This window comes from Alosa pseudoharengus, unplaced genomic scaffold, assembly GCF_046254945.1.
Source record: "Alosa pseudoharengus isolate Yale_2024_CS ecotype anadromous, Long Island Sound unplaced genomic scaffold, YU_APseudo_1.1 YU_APseudo_1.1_scf_19, whole genome shotgun sequence".
In the NCBI taxonomy this organism is placed as follows: domain Eukaryota; kingdom Metazoa; phylum Chordata; class Actinopteri; order Clupeiformes; family Clupeidae; genus Alosa; species Alosa pseudoharengus.
The window spans coordinates 32,078,365-32,093,897 of NW_027468657.1; the positions used below are offsets into that span (position 1 = coordinate 32,078,365).

At 39.8% G+C, this 15,533-nt stretch overlaps 2 protein-coding genes across 4 annotated transcripts; one reads left to right on the plus strand and one right to left on the minus strand.

Moving 5' to 3' along the window:
* Positions 1-69: 69 nt before the first annotated feature.
* pld7 (phospholipase D family, member 7) lies at positions 70-10,589 on the minus strand. 3 transcript variants are annotated; one of them, XM_076292388.1, is made up of 15 exons: positions 10,575-10,589; positions 10,315-10,381; positions 10,065-10,184; positions 9,756-9,859; positions 7,665-7,771; positions 6,026-7,024; positions 5,534-5,718; positions 5,225-5,408; positions 4,802-4,916; positions 4,540-4,667; positions 3,908-4,111; positions 2,710-2,849; positions 2,182-2,347; positions 1,979-2,078; positions 70-1,223 (listed from the first exon to the last, which is right to left on the minus strand). In XM_076292388.1, the coding sequence occupies exons 5-15, from the start codon at positions 7,743-7,745 to the stop codon at positions 1,027-1,029; spliced, it is 2,499 nt and encodes an 832-aa protein (XP_076148503.1). In that variant the 5' UTR covers positions 7,746-7,771; positions 9,756-9,859; positions 10,065-10,184; positions 10,315-10,381; positions 10,575-10,589; the 3' UTR covers positions 70-1,026. The 3 variants fall into 3 exon arrangements, with proteins under 3 accessions (XP_076148503.1, XP_076148504.1, XP_076148505.1); XM_076292389.1 differs by lacking the exon at positions 10,575-10,589 and having other exon boundaries at positions 10,315-10,442; XM_076292390.1 differs by lacking the exons at positions 7,665-7,771; positions 9,756-9,859; positions 10,065-10,184; positions 10,315-10,381; positions 10,575-10,589 and adding an exon at positions 7,404-7,628.
* Positions 10,590-11,157: 568 nt separating this feature from the next.
* gpr137 (G protein-coupled receptor 137) lies at positions 11,158-15,519 on the plus strand. Its single transcript, XM_076292391.1, has 8 exons — positions 11,158-11,345; positions 11,987-12,772; positions 12,862-12,911; positions 13,007-13,238; positions 13,437-13,586; positions 14,132-14,260; positions 14,350-14,459; positions 14,849-15,519. The coding sequence occupies exons 2-8, from the start codon at positions 12,398-12,400 to the stop codon at positions 14,943-14,945; spliced, it is 1,143 nt and encodes a 380-aa protein (XP_076148506.1). The 5' UTR covers positions 11,158-11,345; positions 11,987-12,397; the 3' UTR covers positions 14,946-15,519.
* Positions 15,520-15,533: the final 14 nt, after the last annotated feature.

Below are 15,533 nucleotides of genomic sequence, written 5' to 3' on the forward strand. Positions count from 1 at the left end.
CAGCCTAGTAAGTCCATTAAGTATTCGGTGTTGGTGCAGAACATACAGTAATCAAAGACAAAGTAAAGATTAAAGGTTAAAAATAAAGCAAACATTTATTGAAAATAATGTCTCGCCTCAATTTCGATAACAAGCATTTTATCCATTTTTAAATGGGCATGTAACAAAATGTATTCATATTTTTTATCTACAGTATTCAGTCATGTTTACACAAAAATATGGAGCGCGGGAGGTGTCTTCTTTTTTGTATAGCGAATGGGTGCTCATTTTACTAATGTTTGCTTGTTTTACAAAATTGTACCTTTATTTTACTAGATTGTTAGTTTATTTTAGAAAAAGTGTGCTTCTTTTGGTCAATTGTGCACTTATTTAAAAAAAAAATAGTATGTTCAATTTTTAAAAAAAAATGTGTGCATGTTTTACTGAATTAAAATGAGAGCACAATTTAGTAAAACAAACCACAATTGAGTAAATTAAGTGCATGATTGAGTAACACGAGAAAACAACCAAAATGAGCATACAATTTAATAAACTGAGCACACATTTTTTTTTTAACATAACCAGTTTCATATACTACAAAAACACTCTCAGAGATCTCCCGGGCTACGCACTTTAATGTTTTCATGGCTAAATATCCATCTACACAAAGGCAGCATGGCAATATTATATACACATTCTGGCATTTCCTAGAGCCAATCAATTTTTTCTGCATGTGCTCAAAAAATGAAAGACTTCATTATAATAGAGAAAAAAGAAAAAGTGGTAATGCTTGACAAGTTCAAAAACAAGGACACAAAGGGAAAAAAAACATGCATCATAAAAAAGTAAAACAAGCAAATACATACAATCCAGGTAGAACAGGTAGTACAGGTAGGTCCACAGCAGATGTTTGGGTATGTATCTTTGGGTACTGAACCGGTTAAATTATTGGCTTGCATGACAAAATCAGTATTAAAAGGAAGTGCATATACCCAAAAAATGTTGTAAACTTATAAACAAACAACCTATATAGTTGCTTCCTATGCCTTATTTTTTCCCACACTGTTGAACATGTTCATTTGAAAGATCGCCGGCAAAGGCGGAGTTCCAGTCCCTCTCAAAAATCCCCTGCAGTTGACTTTGCATGGTCTTCTGTCCCTCGCCAGTCTCAGATCCAGTCTGATTAACCACCAGGCCAACACCTGCCGTCTGGGTAAAATAGCCCTCTGACCAATTAGAAGTTCCTATGGAGGCAAAAAAAAAACCCTATACTTACTAAAACAATGTAGCATGTCCTTTATCTTTTCATTAAAGCCCACCACACACGGCTGGCGATGCGACAGTCAACGCGGCAGTGGAATTCTGTTAATCACTTTACTACGTACACTACTGGCGACGCGATCACCCATTGATTCAGTGGAGATACACTGACCATACAGCTGTTTTCTATTACGACGCATCAAAATCGCCCCCGGAAAAATAAAAAGGGGCCAATTAGAGTGATGAGATGGCCGTCGTTCCACTTGCCGTACGTGTTGCCCCATTCACTTCAATAGATTCTATTCAATTTTACCGGTTGCCAGCCATAAATCGCAGTCATCACCAGCCGTGTGTTTATGTCTTTACAACACCATCATGAATGATTCACTAGATTGTAAATTTAATTGTCATTAAGCTACAGAGCAACCATTTAGAATAAATCTTTTCTTACATTTACATTTATTAATTTAGCAGACACTTTTATCCAAAGCGACTTACAGAAAGAGAATACCATTCAAGCTACAGTGCAGAGGAGACCTTAGCTAGGAATTACCATGCATCTGACAATGTTATTACTAGAGAATAAGAGTGCCAACATTATATAAGCACTAGTCAAAGTGTGGTAGGAGAAAGTGGTAGAAGAAGGAGGTAGAGGAGGGAAGGGCATGGTAAACGCGTGTTAGGTGTGTTAGGTTGTCTTCCTATTTTTTCCTATTTCCTATTTCCTATCACCCCATACCTATGTAGACAACACGATCGGTCACCATGTATTTAGCATGGTTTACTCGAGCAAAGGGGATCTCTTGTTGTGCAGTTGTAGATGGCACTTGAAAAACTTTCTGTTGAGACAAATGATCCGAGGACAAAATATTAGCACCACATACAGTAGTAGTATTACAGAACAAAATAACAGTCAACATAGCATGCAGCAAGGTCACTCACCACTCTGACTTTACACTGCAGAGGAGGTTGGCTAAGAACACTCAGAGACTCCAGGAAGATGAACATGGATCGGGGAGAGTGGTTCCAACAACTGACCATTATATTCACCTCTACTCCTCTAGCACACGCTGCCTCTCGTATGGCTGTGTCTATTGGAGGCCAGAACCTAGTGAAACATTTGCAATACACACAATATATTGTGAAATATAAACAAATAAACAAACAAGTAAATAAAATAGCCGATGCCATTACTAGTCAAGCAGGGTCAGATGTGTCTTTCATCAAAGTACAGGCCTGGGGACTCATCTGAACGAAAGCACCACTTGCCTTTGTTTTCTCTCTCAATCTGCACTGTTACTTAAAACCCCACTTTCACAGATGTATTGGAAGTGCAAACTGTAGCTTCCATTTAGTAGATGAAATTCCCCAGTGGCTATTCCCAAATAAGTAATGTGTTACATGAGAATTACAATATGCAGTGCGCCAAGCTCTATGAGACTATTAGTTCACACTCTTAAACACTGTTACCTCACTGGAGTGGTGTACTGCGATAGTGGAAGATAGTCCATTACAGATATGTAGATAAATTTTCTAGCATCAGCGATCACAGACAGAATGGTTGAGAGATCACCAGAGCGTCCTAGAGCAGACAGTGGGCCAGGGGCACTCTGGGAAAAAAGCAATCAGGATGTATATTATACATGGGAAGCTCAGATTAAAAAAAGAGTAGATGTTACTATGTCATACCATCTCATGTTCTATCTAGAACATAAAATGTATCCATTCACCATGCAAAAGCCATACCTGAAATCAAACCGATTCTCTAAGCCTTTATCATTTTGTGTTATGTTATACGTTTGCTTTGTTGATTGTACAGCATTTTGGCCAACTTCACTGTTTTGTAATTTGCTTTACAAATAAACTGAGACTGGCATTGACATGGACATACAGTATCTGATCAAACACTGCACAGTGGCTATCAGAAAACAAGACCTGTTACATTTTATCTGGTGCACTACAAGGACACTAGTAGGGGAAACTGTAACTAGTAAAGGAGAGGAAGTAAGCGAAAAATTTGTTAGTTCACATCATACAGATTCTGGGAGACCATGAACAATGGTGGGGCTAGTAAATGGACCAGATGTTTGAGAAGAGGTAAATACATATGAATGATGCAGCAGGTAGAAAGTGTTATTTTAATTAGGGTTGGGAATCAAACAAACATGTATGAAAGATTCAGATCCATTTTGCCAGAACCAACAGCATAAATATACATCCGCATGATCCCACAATAGAATCCTAAATATATAATTTTAAAAATGTTTTTTTCACCCCTGTGGAGTGTTGACACAATGACTTGCTATGTGAGTGTGAAATGGATGTGATAATTCAGTGAGGGCAGGAAATGTGGTTTTACTAATCAAATAACATTGATAAAATTCTGCTTGCAGTGTCAATGATGCTCATGCTGATGCAAAGCAGAATCATAAATCTGCTACATGGCACCGCAAATGGTACGTGTAATGTCTCTGTAGGTTTAGACAAGGATTCAACAAGGAAACCTATGAGGATTTAATTTTTTTTTTTAAATTGGAGGTGGTGTGTTAAATATCAGTAGCTGGCAAAACAGTCTTCATGACAACCAAAAATATGGTCAAACATTCTACATGAAATGTGCAGCCCACACTGGTATAATGATATGAAAAAGCAACACAAAGTAACTCACAGACAGATAGACACGTGCAGGGACACCGTTGACATTAACAACAAGAGGATGATTGGCACTGGACAAGGCAGAGAACCGCCCAGGCCAGTAGGGTGGAAGAGAACCATTTTTCCGATCACCTATATCCCAGTAGATCCCGAATATCCGCGCTGCATCCTGCGCCAGACAGCTGCAGTTCTCCACAGACACTCCCACTTCCTTCACCTGAACAAACACAATGGCACAGCCATACTTGGGCCCTGAGTAATGTGGAAAACACTGCAAAAGCACACACAGCACACACCAAGGGGTAGCCCTCTCCACTACATGCACTTCATGAACACTGAGAAATATGACCATCGTGTGTGGCAGATACACCATTACGCATGGCAGATACATTTATCCTGAAGAATTGAAACCATTCATCTTGTAGCATTTATAAATTTAGCTGTTATGCATGGTAGATGCATTCATCCTGAAGAATTGAAACCATTCACCTTGTAGCATTTATACATTTATTTTTTTATGCATGGTAGATACATTTATCCTGAATTGAAACCATTGATCTTATATCATTTATAATTTCAGCCTTAAATACATGTTTAGCTGGATGTTACGTCAGGCTGGCATCAATACATTTTTGCTGCAAATACCTGGGTGAGAGACCGCCAGTCCATATTTGCACTTCCAACATAGAAGTGCTTCTTGTCCACAACCCACATCTTGGTGTGGATGATGCCCCCAGTCACAGACTGGAGGTCAACAGGTCGCACTTCTGCACCTAAAATATTAAGAACATTAAATTATTAAGAACAATCATAGAGGTCCAATTGAATCACTTAATCATGGCAATATTGAAACCATTCCGGACACAAATGAGGTTGAAAGCAGGGGTTATATACAGGTTATTTCCACCTGCAGAGGCTAGCTCCTCCACGTCCATTGGATATGACTGAGGACTGTTGACGGCTACGCGGAGTTTCACTCCTCTCAGCTGCAGTTGCATCAGCTTGGTGAACACCTGTCTCCCCTACAACATGACAGACACAGAAGGAGACAGGCGCATGATCAAAAAGTCTTTGAAGATTTCCTTCAATACTGTGCTAAAGGCCAGGCATGTCATACGAATGAGCGCTTTCATTTGCGATCAGAGAGAAGACTCTGGTAGTTAGAAGTTGTTGCTTCAGTAACAGGCCTCTCGTGGTACCACCAATACTCAACACCAAAGACAAGAAATAGATACCAATACCAAAGACAAGAAATAGATCACACTGTAAACAGGAGCAAAACTAGACCTGTTAAGTGTGACTTAAAAGAGGTATGTTCACAATCTCTTACCTCATCTGCACTGGGCTCTGTAAGACCCAAGTCACTATCTCTGAGGGTGAAGTAGAAAGCTGCAATATCGACAGATTTGTTTGCCTTGTCAAGTAGATCCTTCCATGTTTGTGAAATGCTTGGCAGGAGTGGTGATCCAGGTGCAAATACTAAACCTTCAGGAATACTCTCAACCAAGCTGAAACTAAAACATTAGGGAGTAAAGCATAGTATTAAAATCAGATATGATAGTAAATATTAATTACCTCATCAGAGTAAAGATAACTATAGAAAACGCTTTATATTCAAACAGTGGGGATATGTTCTCACCGACAATCTGAAGTGCAGTGCTCTTGAGGCATCCAGAATCCCTCTAGCCAGTGTAATTCCAGTTGATCCAGTAGGTGCGACGTAGATTTAGGAATGCCATAGAGCCAAACATGCTGACCAAATCCACCCAAAAGCAAGAGAGTGGTTGGGAGCAAACAGAAGAGTGCAAAGCTCCCTCTGTGTGCCTACACAAATCAGAACATGGGATGACAATTCACTGCAATAAAACTTGCCCATGAAAACAATTGATTGATTAATTTTTAAATGCATACATGATTATTGGGGTGACTGAAAACTTAAGATATTCACTCTACAATGCTGACCGACAACAATTTCAAGTCTTGTTGCATCTGTCAAAATATTTCAGTTCATCCAGTGTGTTACAAAAAAAAAACAACGTCCAGTATATTTTACTAACAGGGATCAACCTTCTTAAGGATCAGACTACATGGTCATGAATCCGATTAAGCATTATATTAAGCATTTATTTACCTTTGCTGATGATGAAGATTTTGGAGTGCTTTGACTTGAAGATACATTTGATTCATCCATTTCCCCCCCTACCTCATCTGGAGAGGACAAAAGTTTGCTTGCAAGTGCCTCAGAATCCTTTGACAATTTTGTATTTCTATCTAACCCACTGTGGGCCTCTTCTTGTGAAGAGCATTCCATAAGTAGTTTTTCAGTCTTCACTGATTCTGAGGAAACAACCTTCACTTTCTCCCCCTCTGTGGTACATTCCTCTCCCGTGATCAAGTTCTCATGATCTGTCCCTTCAATTAGACATTCAGTCTGTTTCAGAGGAAAAGTTTCTTCTAGGCATTCCTCCAGACCAAAGGATTCCTCTTTTAAAGCAAAGTCAGTCTCTTCATCAGCTCTGTTGGAGGTCCCTTGTGTTTCTTTCTGATCTTCAAAATCGGCATCTGACAGCTCCTGCACATCTTCAGATGTGGTATCTTGATCTGGACATGAAGCTTCAGAGGCAAACTCGGGGATAGAATCAGGTAACTCTGGGACAGAATCAGGTAACTCTGGTCTGCTAGACTCTGGATCAGATCGGAGTGAGGGTCGTTGAAGCTGGTCTGGAATTCCTTGTTTAGGAGAGTCTTTCCTGCTGGCAGAAAGTCCAGTGGCGTCTGAAAAACTGGTGACAGGGTCTGTATGATCACCAAAGGCATGAGCATCAGAGAACATTCCTGGTAGGTGAACAGAGGGAAGAGGGAGAGCCGTTTCTCTTCCACTGAGGGATTTGGTTTTAGGCATTTCTCCTGCATGACTTACTTTGTCTTTAGTCTGACTGGGTATAGCTGATGCCTCCTGTCGGGACTGACTTGAACTAAGCGATTCTGCACTACTAACAGGCTTTTTACGAGCTAGTGAGCTTTGAAAAGTTGGAATCCGAGATGTAGGCTGTTTGGCAGATTTGCGTGCCTCTTCATCATCCTCCGAAATAGCGTGCATGCTTTCAGGTCTTGTTGTCTTCTCCGATTCCTGTAGATGTGGGCAAAGTTGATACGGTCGGTCAGTCAAGGTAGCACACTTCATCAATTTGCATAAGTTTCATGGCAGTGTCAGATACGGTATCCGTTCGAATGTCTACTGTTCGCCCTGCTAGCTGGCTAAAATACGTGCTACTCAAAACTATCCAGAACAGAACGGAATCGAGAATAACCTTATATTAGCGGTTAAGCGGCTACACCACAACAACGCAAAATTAAGCTGGCTGACTGACAAACTAGGAAGTAGCTGCTACCTTTGCAAAGACCAACTGACATGATGTATAAACAGAGTCGGTTGATGAAGAATCTTTGGTATAAAGCAAGCTAGCTCGCTATCGCTAGTTTGAGCATGAAAAGTCAAGCAAACTTACCATCTTTTATAGTACAATATTACAAGTTACAAGTGCTTCACGGACGTTAGCTTAAAGTAACTTTATATTTTAGCAACTATTTTGCATGTAGGAAAACAAAGAAAACGCGCGCCAAAACCATAACATTAGCCAGCTAAGTGTGTCTGTCTGACTGACTAACCTAACCTCATCACTGCTACGTGGCCTTGAAAATACTGTAACGTTACAGGAAAAAGTGAGGCGGAAAACCTCGCTTACTTCATCCAATTTTAAAATACCCACCTCTGACAAAGCGCCCATGGTTCTAATTCGAGCCGATCGTCGCAATGATTTTTCGGAGGCAACAGCACTTTTCCTTCCCATACTTAGTTATTGTAAGTTATCGTTGGCTTCGTGAAATTCAAAATAAAACATATATTAAACAAAAATTTAATATCAGCGGTACTTTGTTTTAGAAGATGTAAAGTCAACTATCAAAGTTAACCATTATGTTATTATGTTATGTTACGTTATCCACAAAGGAGATGGTGATATGTCATCATCGAATGTAAACATCGTCAAAACAAATAATGGTTTGAATTAAAATAGCCGCGGTTTCCTCTTCTTGGTGACAATAGAGTCCCGAAGTGTGACGTAGCGTTTCCATGACAGCAGAATCACTGGATCTAAACAAACTTTCGAAGTGGCATAAATAGCATTGCATTTAGACATGTGGCATCATTTCTAGCTAATAAAAATAAATACATCCATTTAAACGTGTTTTACCTGCTAGGCAGCAGCTTAGCCACATAACACGGATTCCCTGGCAGGTGTAATAGAAAGAAACTAAATTCCAGTGGATATTTCACGTCTTCTCAAAGACTGGCGGCTGTTAAGAGCGACGTTTTTTGCCAAAAAAATAAAGCCAAAACACGTCCGTGAATTTAAGGATTTTAACCGCATGCTGTGAAGTTACATGCAGGTCCCTTTTACGGAGGAAACCCATGCTAAAATAAAACTCTGTAGTCACGTATTTGATCGTGTTGGTATCAATATATGTTGTAGTATGTGATTCCTACAGTGTAAAAAAATATACTAACGTCTTAGAAACGTTGTAAAATTATTGAAATAGATTAAGAAAGCCACCGCTATGGCGATTTCAATCGTTAGATTGATTTGTTTAGATCCAGTGAAATTGCTGCCTTGGCAACGCTATGTCATGGCTTCGGGACTCTATTGGCGGTGGCGTCAGGTGTCATCAATGATATTGCACCATCTAGCGGAACATAGGGAAAATAACATTTTTGTCACTAACAGCCTGCAAATAACAAAGCCACTCTCATCAAGGAATTCATAATGCTTACATAATGCTTTTAAGAGAGGTAAGGCTAGCCCAAGTTGGTTAGACCTTATTTGAGACATTTTAAATCATTGCAGTTTTGTCATTAAACTCATTATGGTCTGTAACCTACACTACAGTTTCAAATATTTATGGTTATGGATACACTTTTGTCCAAAGCGACATACAAATACAAAACAATATAACACTTAAATTTAACAGGGAACAAATTTAAATGTTGGTCAGACTATAATAAGGAGAATAGCAATAATAAACAATGGCAATTTAATCAATAGCCTAATGAAATAAACAATGAAAATGAGGGAATAATAAACAATAATGTCTATTCAATCAATAATATAAAAACAATAACATGGTAAGACTACATTAAGAAGAATATCAATAGTAAACAGCAATGTCAAATTAATCAACAGCCTAATGGAAGTAAAACAATATTATACAAACCATAATGTATAAGAAGCGCTTAAAGAACTAAGTGCATGTTGAACAGATATGCCTTTAGACCCCTCCTAAACGACCCAAAAATATCATAGGAACGGAGAGCACTGGGAAACTTATTCCACCAACATGGAACCACTGAGGAAAAGAGTCTTGAATTTGACGTAGCGTTTATGACTGGTCGACACAAAAGACGCTCATCAGAAGACCGCAGTGGGCAGTTGGGGATGTACATCATGATCATTGAATTAAAATAACAAGGAGCAGATCCAGTCAGTGTCCTATAGGCCAAAGTTTGAGATTTAAATTGAATTCTGGCTGCTATAGGGAGCCAATGGAGAGTAACTAGGAGAGGAGTTACATGTGTCCTCTTTGGCTGATTGAAGACCAGGCGTGCTCCAGCATTCAGCTGTAATGATCTTACTACACAAGCAGGTAAGCCAGCTAATAGTGAATTACAATAGTCCATCTTGGAGATGACCATATGATGATATCATATGCAGATATTTGTTTGACCATGCTTCCACAAAACAGTTGAACACTTTCAATTCTATTTTAGCTGGAAGCCTGCTCAGATTGAATTAATTATACTTCACTTTTAGTTGGTACTTGGTGACGGCAGGCAGAATCACCGCTTTGGTTGCAGCCGACACCCAGACCCTGATCTTCTCACAGGTTTGGGTTCCACCATGGTGAGGTGCTGAACAAAGACAAGTGGTGATAAGTAGTGGTAGAAGTGGTAGAACAAGTAAAAGTAGTGATATTTCACAGATGAGTTGCAGACACTATCCTGGTACTATTAGTTTCTTACTTTAACACATTTCCAAGGATCTCTCTATGCCTGAAAAATAATTGTAACATTGTGTGTCAGAGTGAAGGTTTTCGGTGATACAACTAATACATACTCATTAAGTCCCATGCAAGAGAGTTGATCCATGAGTGTGAATGACTCGACATCAGGGAAGAAACCAAGTTGGACCATGGGGAGAGCTGCAGTGAAGCATCACCTGTCCCGGTATGACCCTCTGTGTGAACAAAGAAGTTGGACTGACCATTTGCATTAAGGAAGATTCCTACTCATTGTTTCTTGTTTAAAATAAGTCTATCTTGTGGCAAATGTGCCTCTTCAGGGATGGATACAGATGTTTGACTCACTCTTTTGGATCTGGAGATCAGCTGAGCATTTTGTCCCACTTGCAATGGTCGATGGAAGCTTCAGACCCTATGTAAAGTGAAAATTTGAGATATTGCATGGATTTGCTGGTTTTACAACATAATATCTGGTGCCCTATAATTAGCATAATTAGCATGGCCTACCTGTGTTAGAGGTAGCAATTATTATTCATAAATAATTCATATATTACTTTAATCATAATTTCCCAAATGTCATAGACTAGTTATTTCCTATAACTTACATTGCACTGGTTCTTTGTATGTAGGTCTAGTTCATCCATTTTGTCAACAAAAAGGAAATTTAAGTTAAGACAATTCCCGACTCATGAGCTAATTGATACTTGAAGAAGTTGAGCATCAAATGAGAACTTAAGTAATAGGCCTACTATAACATTCCTATAGTAGAGTAATACTTCTGCCATAATACCTCTATAATATCCTTACTCTATTGTTTACCTAAAGTACAGTCGTAGTACTTCTATAATATGCCCCAAAATAGTAGCATATAGTATTCCTATAGAAATGCTATAATATTTTGTCACAAAATACTATAAGATTTCTTTGGAACAAACAAAGTGGATATATTATAAAGCTAAGGCCTATAGGCCTACACAAATGCAATGTATAGCAAATCAAGGAAAATTGCTATTGTAGGCCTAAATCAAAGACTTGGATAGTGCATCATAGTTCCCAATTATCCTTCACTATTTTGAGTTGGTATAGACTACAGTGCATTGGCGGCAGAAATAGACATACATGTGGCAATTTAGTCATACCAGAGCCCGTCTACGTATGACATTCTCTGGGCATACTTTATCCACGATCACATGTTTAGGCCTTAACCTTAGGCCAACTGGTTTGTTTATGATGCCATGCACACGTGAGTGACTTCCTACACCGCTAGTGGCAGTAGTCAGCTTAAGGTGGAATCCACCTACCACTAACAATATATGAAACAGAAGTTTGGATAGTACACAATGAAAATCCTCAGAAATACAAGCACACTCAGAGAGGTAAGATTATAGTTTTGAATACTGTTTTTCAACAGCTGTAACTTTAAAGGTCTTGGAGGTTTTCATTATAGCCTAAGGGGTGCCTTCTGTTAACTTAGTCTTTAACGTTAAACCACAAAAGCTAACTGGCTATGTTAACGTTACGTGCTAACCAGTGGGCACAATATTATGAAGTCGTTTTAAAGAGAAACTGCATTGTTAGCGTTGTGTTGTTACTGAATAATATTAGCAACGTTACAGATGACAGATAAAACGATAGAATGATATTCCAGTGTCTTGTTTTGGGAAATACATTGTAGCGGTGCCAGAACAACGATGACGCAAACTGTCAAATCAGTTAGCTTGCTAGCTAGCATAGGAATCAGGTCGACTCATCAGTAGTGTAGGGCTCTGTAATACTGTCAATCCAGTAATTAGTATTCAGATCAATATAGCTGTCGATTGTGCACTGCGATTGTCGAGTATTTCTATTAATCCAACTACTACTTACATAATCACATAACAGGAACTAGCACTACCTACCCAGTTATCCCTAGTTCGCATAACGAAAGTACACTAGACGCTATTCCGAAAGTACACTGTGTAACCAGACTGTCCAGAATGGATAATGGATTTTCCCCCTTTTCTTTTCTTCTTTGAAGGACATGGACTTCAGGTGTTTTGAGTGTGTTCCTGGAGCATAGGACAAGGGAATTACAGAATTATCCCATTTGAGTGGATTGTTTTTATTTTGTTTGTTTGTTTTGGACTATGGGAAATTATAGACCTATAACACTGTTCTTAAACTATGTTTACACATCAGGTGTTGCAGGGAAGCGTTTTATTAAGACGCAATAACAACACAACACAACAACAATAGCATCCATCGTTGTTGAGTATACATCAGTGGGTTCTTTTCACCATATTCCATATTTCTTAGACAAAATCTTAAACTGACTCACTCTCATCACTGTGCAAATTGTTTGCAACCAGTAGGCTATCAACTTAATTTCTACCTCAGACTCTCACCCATCAGAACTCCCTTAGTCTCAGTCAACCAACTGTAGAGAAAAATGGAAAACCAAGCTCCAACTACTGTTTCGCCCAACTCCTCATTCGACCCTTATCCTATTCAGCCTGCTATGGCCCCATCCGTGCAGTTGGGGTTCACCACCCTGTACACCTGCCTATACGGAAGTCTCTTCATAATAGTGTATATACAGCTTTGGCTCCTTTTGCGATACCGCCACAAGCGCTGGAGCTACCAGAGCGTTTTCCTCTTTTTATGCCTTTTCTGGGCAGCCTTGCGCACCACCCTTTTTTCCTTCTATTTTTGTAATGCTTTGGCAGCCAATCACCTGCCCACCCCAGTCTACTGGCTGCTCTACTGCTGCCCCGTATGCTTGCAGTTTTTCACCCTAAGTCTCATCAACCTGTACTTCACACAGGTAAGTGATATCTGGGATATTTATGCACAATATTGCCTTGAGTGGCTTTGGTTGGAGTTGAACTCACATGAGACCATTGTGTTGTACAGCTCGTGCTGAAAGTGAGGGGGAAGTACAGCTACGAGCCAAGCAAAGGACTGTAAGTTGACCATAGTGAAGTAAAAATAACAGATATCTTTGCATGAAGGAAAGCCCCAGTTGACTTGAAGCATGACGCCCTGTTTGTTCACGCAGGTATGTGGCCCGCTGCGCCTACGGCGGCATGAGTGCGCTTTTCCTCTGTGTGAACATGGTGTGCGCCGCCCTCGGAGAGCAGGGAGAGGCTGGCGATAAGACCTGGAGGCTGGTGCTTGTGCGGGTCCTGGTCAATGACCTGCTCTTCATCGTGCAGGCCATCTGTCTGGCTGCCTCTCTGCTTCTCCTGACCCGCCTCTCTCCCTCGACCGGTCTCAACGCGCACAATAGGGTAACGCACGACTTCAGCCAAACTATTCATCCCTGTTCCAAGCCCAAGTGCTATTTTTGGAAGCTGCACAGAACTTGTGTTGTGTTCTATGCCCACCATGTTTTATTGAATTGTTTGTTGTTGTTGTTTTATTTTCCATTTATGGGTTGTGTTGTACAATTGAGCAAATAAGGACAAATGTGTTTCTCATTTCTCCAGGGGACATCGGTATGCCAGACTGCTGTACAGGGAGCAGGAGTGATTTTGTTGTTCTCTAGTAGGGCTTGCTACAATCTTGCAGTGCTCATGTTGTCCAAAAATCACAAGGTGGAATCCTTTGACTTTGATTGGTACAACGTCTCAGACCAGGTACATGAATCCACTGCTCACCCAGCTGCAGAGCTGAACAATTAAAGCCTTTTTTAGCCTAGATCAGTGTTCCTCAAACTTTTTCAGACCAAGGACCACTTAACCAATAAAAAAAGAATCACGGACAACCTAGCTAAAAAAAAAAAAAAACAGTAGACCTACGTCAACATTATATTACACAATAGGCCTACTCACTGAACCACCTTGCTTACTGTTTTTGCACCTTGCTTATTGTGTCAGAGGATTCATATGATTTAAACTGGTGTAGCTATATGCAGTGTTGCAGGATTTACATACAAGTTGGTTCATATTGCAACTATTGCAATTACCACGTTTGCTCGCGGACCACTTGAGATAGCTTGCGGACCATCAATGGTCCCCGGACCACACTTTGAGAAACACTGGCCTAGATGGACTGTATGGTCCTGTATATTGGCACAATGTTGTGTTTTCATCAGCTGAGTAAATCACTGTCTTGAGAGTATTCATTCACTCTGGTGCTGTTCTTGATGATCATGTCTGTTTATTGTCTGAATGTATTACAGGCTGACCTCCGTAGCGAGCTTGGTGATACGGGGTACCTCGTGTTCGGGGCAATTCTCTTTATCTGGGAGCTGCTCCCCACCAGTTTGCTCATTCTCATATTCAGAGTCCGCCAGCCTTCACAGGAAGTGGTGAGTGTACATGACCTGTTTACTGCCATTGTGCTAACGGTGTCAGTTGGTACAAGATCCCAGTTTTGATTAAAGATGTTTTGCTGCAGAATTATACTCCAGCCATTAGCAGTCAAGGCCCACGTTCCTACTTCTTTGATGATCCTCGGAGGATGGACGACGACACAGGTGGTCCTTGGGGCCTCAATCACCATAGCAGGTAATAGTCACCAGACTATTCAAGAGAATATTCAGTTAAAGTGTTTTTCTCAGATGCATTCAAATGAGAATTAATGTTGTGGAACCCATAATAAACATAAGCCTACTTATCCATAACAGCCAATTGTCATTGTTTTGACATTTTAAGCACATTTATGCACACAGTTAAGTAGCAAAGCTCTAAGTAAATTTATCAAAATTTATTTTTGTTGTTAAATGTGTGATATCATTTAGCCAAATAACTTGTCAAATCAGATATTCAGTAAAGAGGCTAATGGTTTGATCCATTGTGTAAGTCTGAGGAGAAGACTCTTTTGATAGTGTTGGACTGATCATATTGGTACACAGGCCTATTAAATTTAATGTTCTCTTCTGATCTCCTCTGTCTAGCTGGTTTGGCACAAGTGAGACAGCGCCCCTTCTCTTTGCCAATCCCAATGACCAGACCAACCAGCACCACTCCCTCTACTCCACTCCCCAGAACTGACCAGAGGACACAAAATACTCTGGGGTTTCCAAGACCTCCGTCAAGGGGGAGTATTTGCACTCAAATTCTTCTACTTCTTTGAGACTACTTGCACCTTCACATTCCAGACCACTATTTTGTCAAAGACACCTGTGATTTCTCTTGATGAGATGAGGTCATCTGGGATCCAGTAGCTCACTGGTCTATATTAAAGCTATAGGGAACCAAAAACTGACAGTTTTACCCTCTCAAATGTCAGTCAGTCTTAGTTCTTGTGGATAAAAGGGTAAATGTCTCTAGAACGTTTATCATTCCTCAGTCATGATTTTAGATGTATAAACTTATGTATTTTTATTAATACTTTAACCTGTAAAGATTGTTCTCTAAATTATTTTCCTATGACCTACACCTTTAAATAAGTATTTTAGATATAAGATATATTCTTTGATTCCAGGGGGGGGGGCAGGTGTAAATAAAAGGGAACAAGGATTGATCAGGCATAAGGTTGCTGTGTAGTAATAATTGTTAATATGTGGCTCAATTTAAAAGGGAACTTGTGAAATATGGCATTAATATATAAAATACCATTAAACCATTTTGTCTTGTACT

Bases quoted from the DNA above. Each gene is read 5' to 3' on its own strand.
- pld7 (XM_076292388.1), bottom strand. From the start codon at position 7,745: ATGGGAAGGAAAAGTGCTGTTGCCTCCGAAAAATCATTGCGACGATCG. The intron at 5,409-5,533 runs GTGAGAACATAT...CTAATGTTTTAG, and splicing joins CACTGCACTTCAGATTGTCG to TTTCAGCTTGGTTGAGAGTA. The intron at 1,224-1,978 runs GTATGGGGTGAT...TTGCCTCCATAG, and splicing joins CGATCGTGTTGTCTACATAG to GAACTTCTAATTGGTCAGAG.
- gpr137 (XM_076292391.1), top strand. From the start codon at position 12,398: ATGGAAAACCAAGCTCCAACTACTGTTTCGCCCAACTCCTCATTCGAC. The intron at 13,239-13,436 runs GTAACGCACGAC...TCATTTCTCCAG, and splicing joins GTCTCAACGCGCACAATAGG to GGGACATCGGTATGCCAGAC. The intron at 13,587-14,131 runs GTACATGAATCC...AATGTATTACAG, and splicing joins GGTACAACGTCTCAGACCAG to GCTGACCTCCGTAGCGAGCT.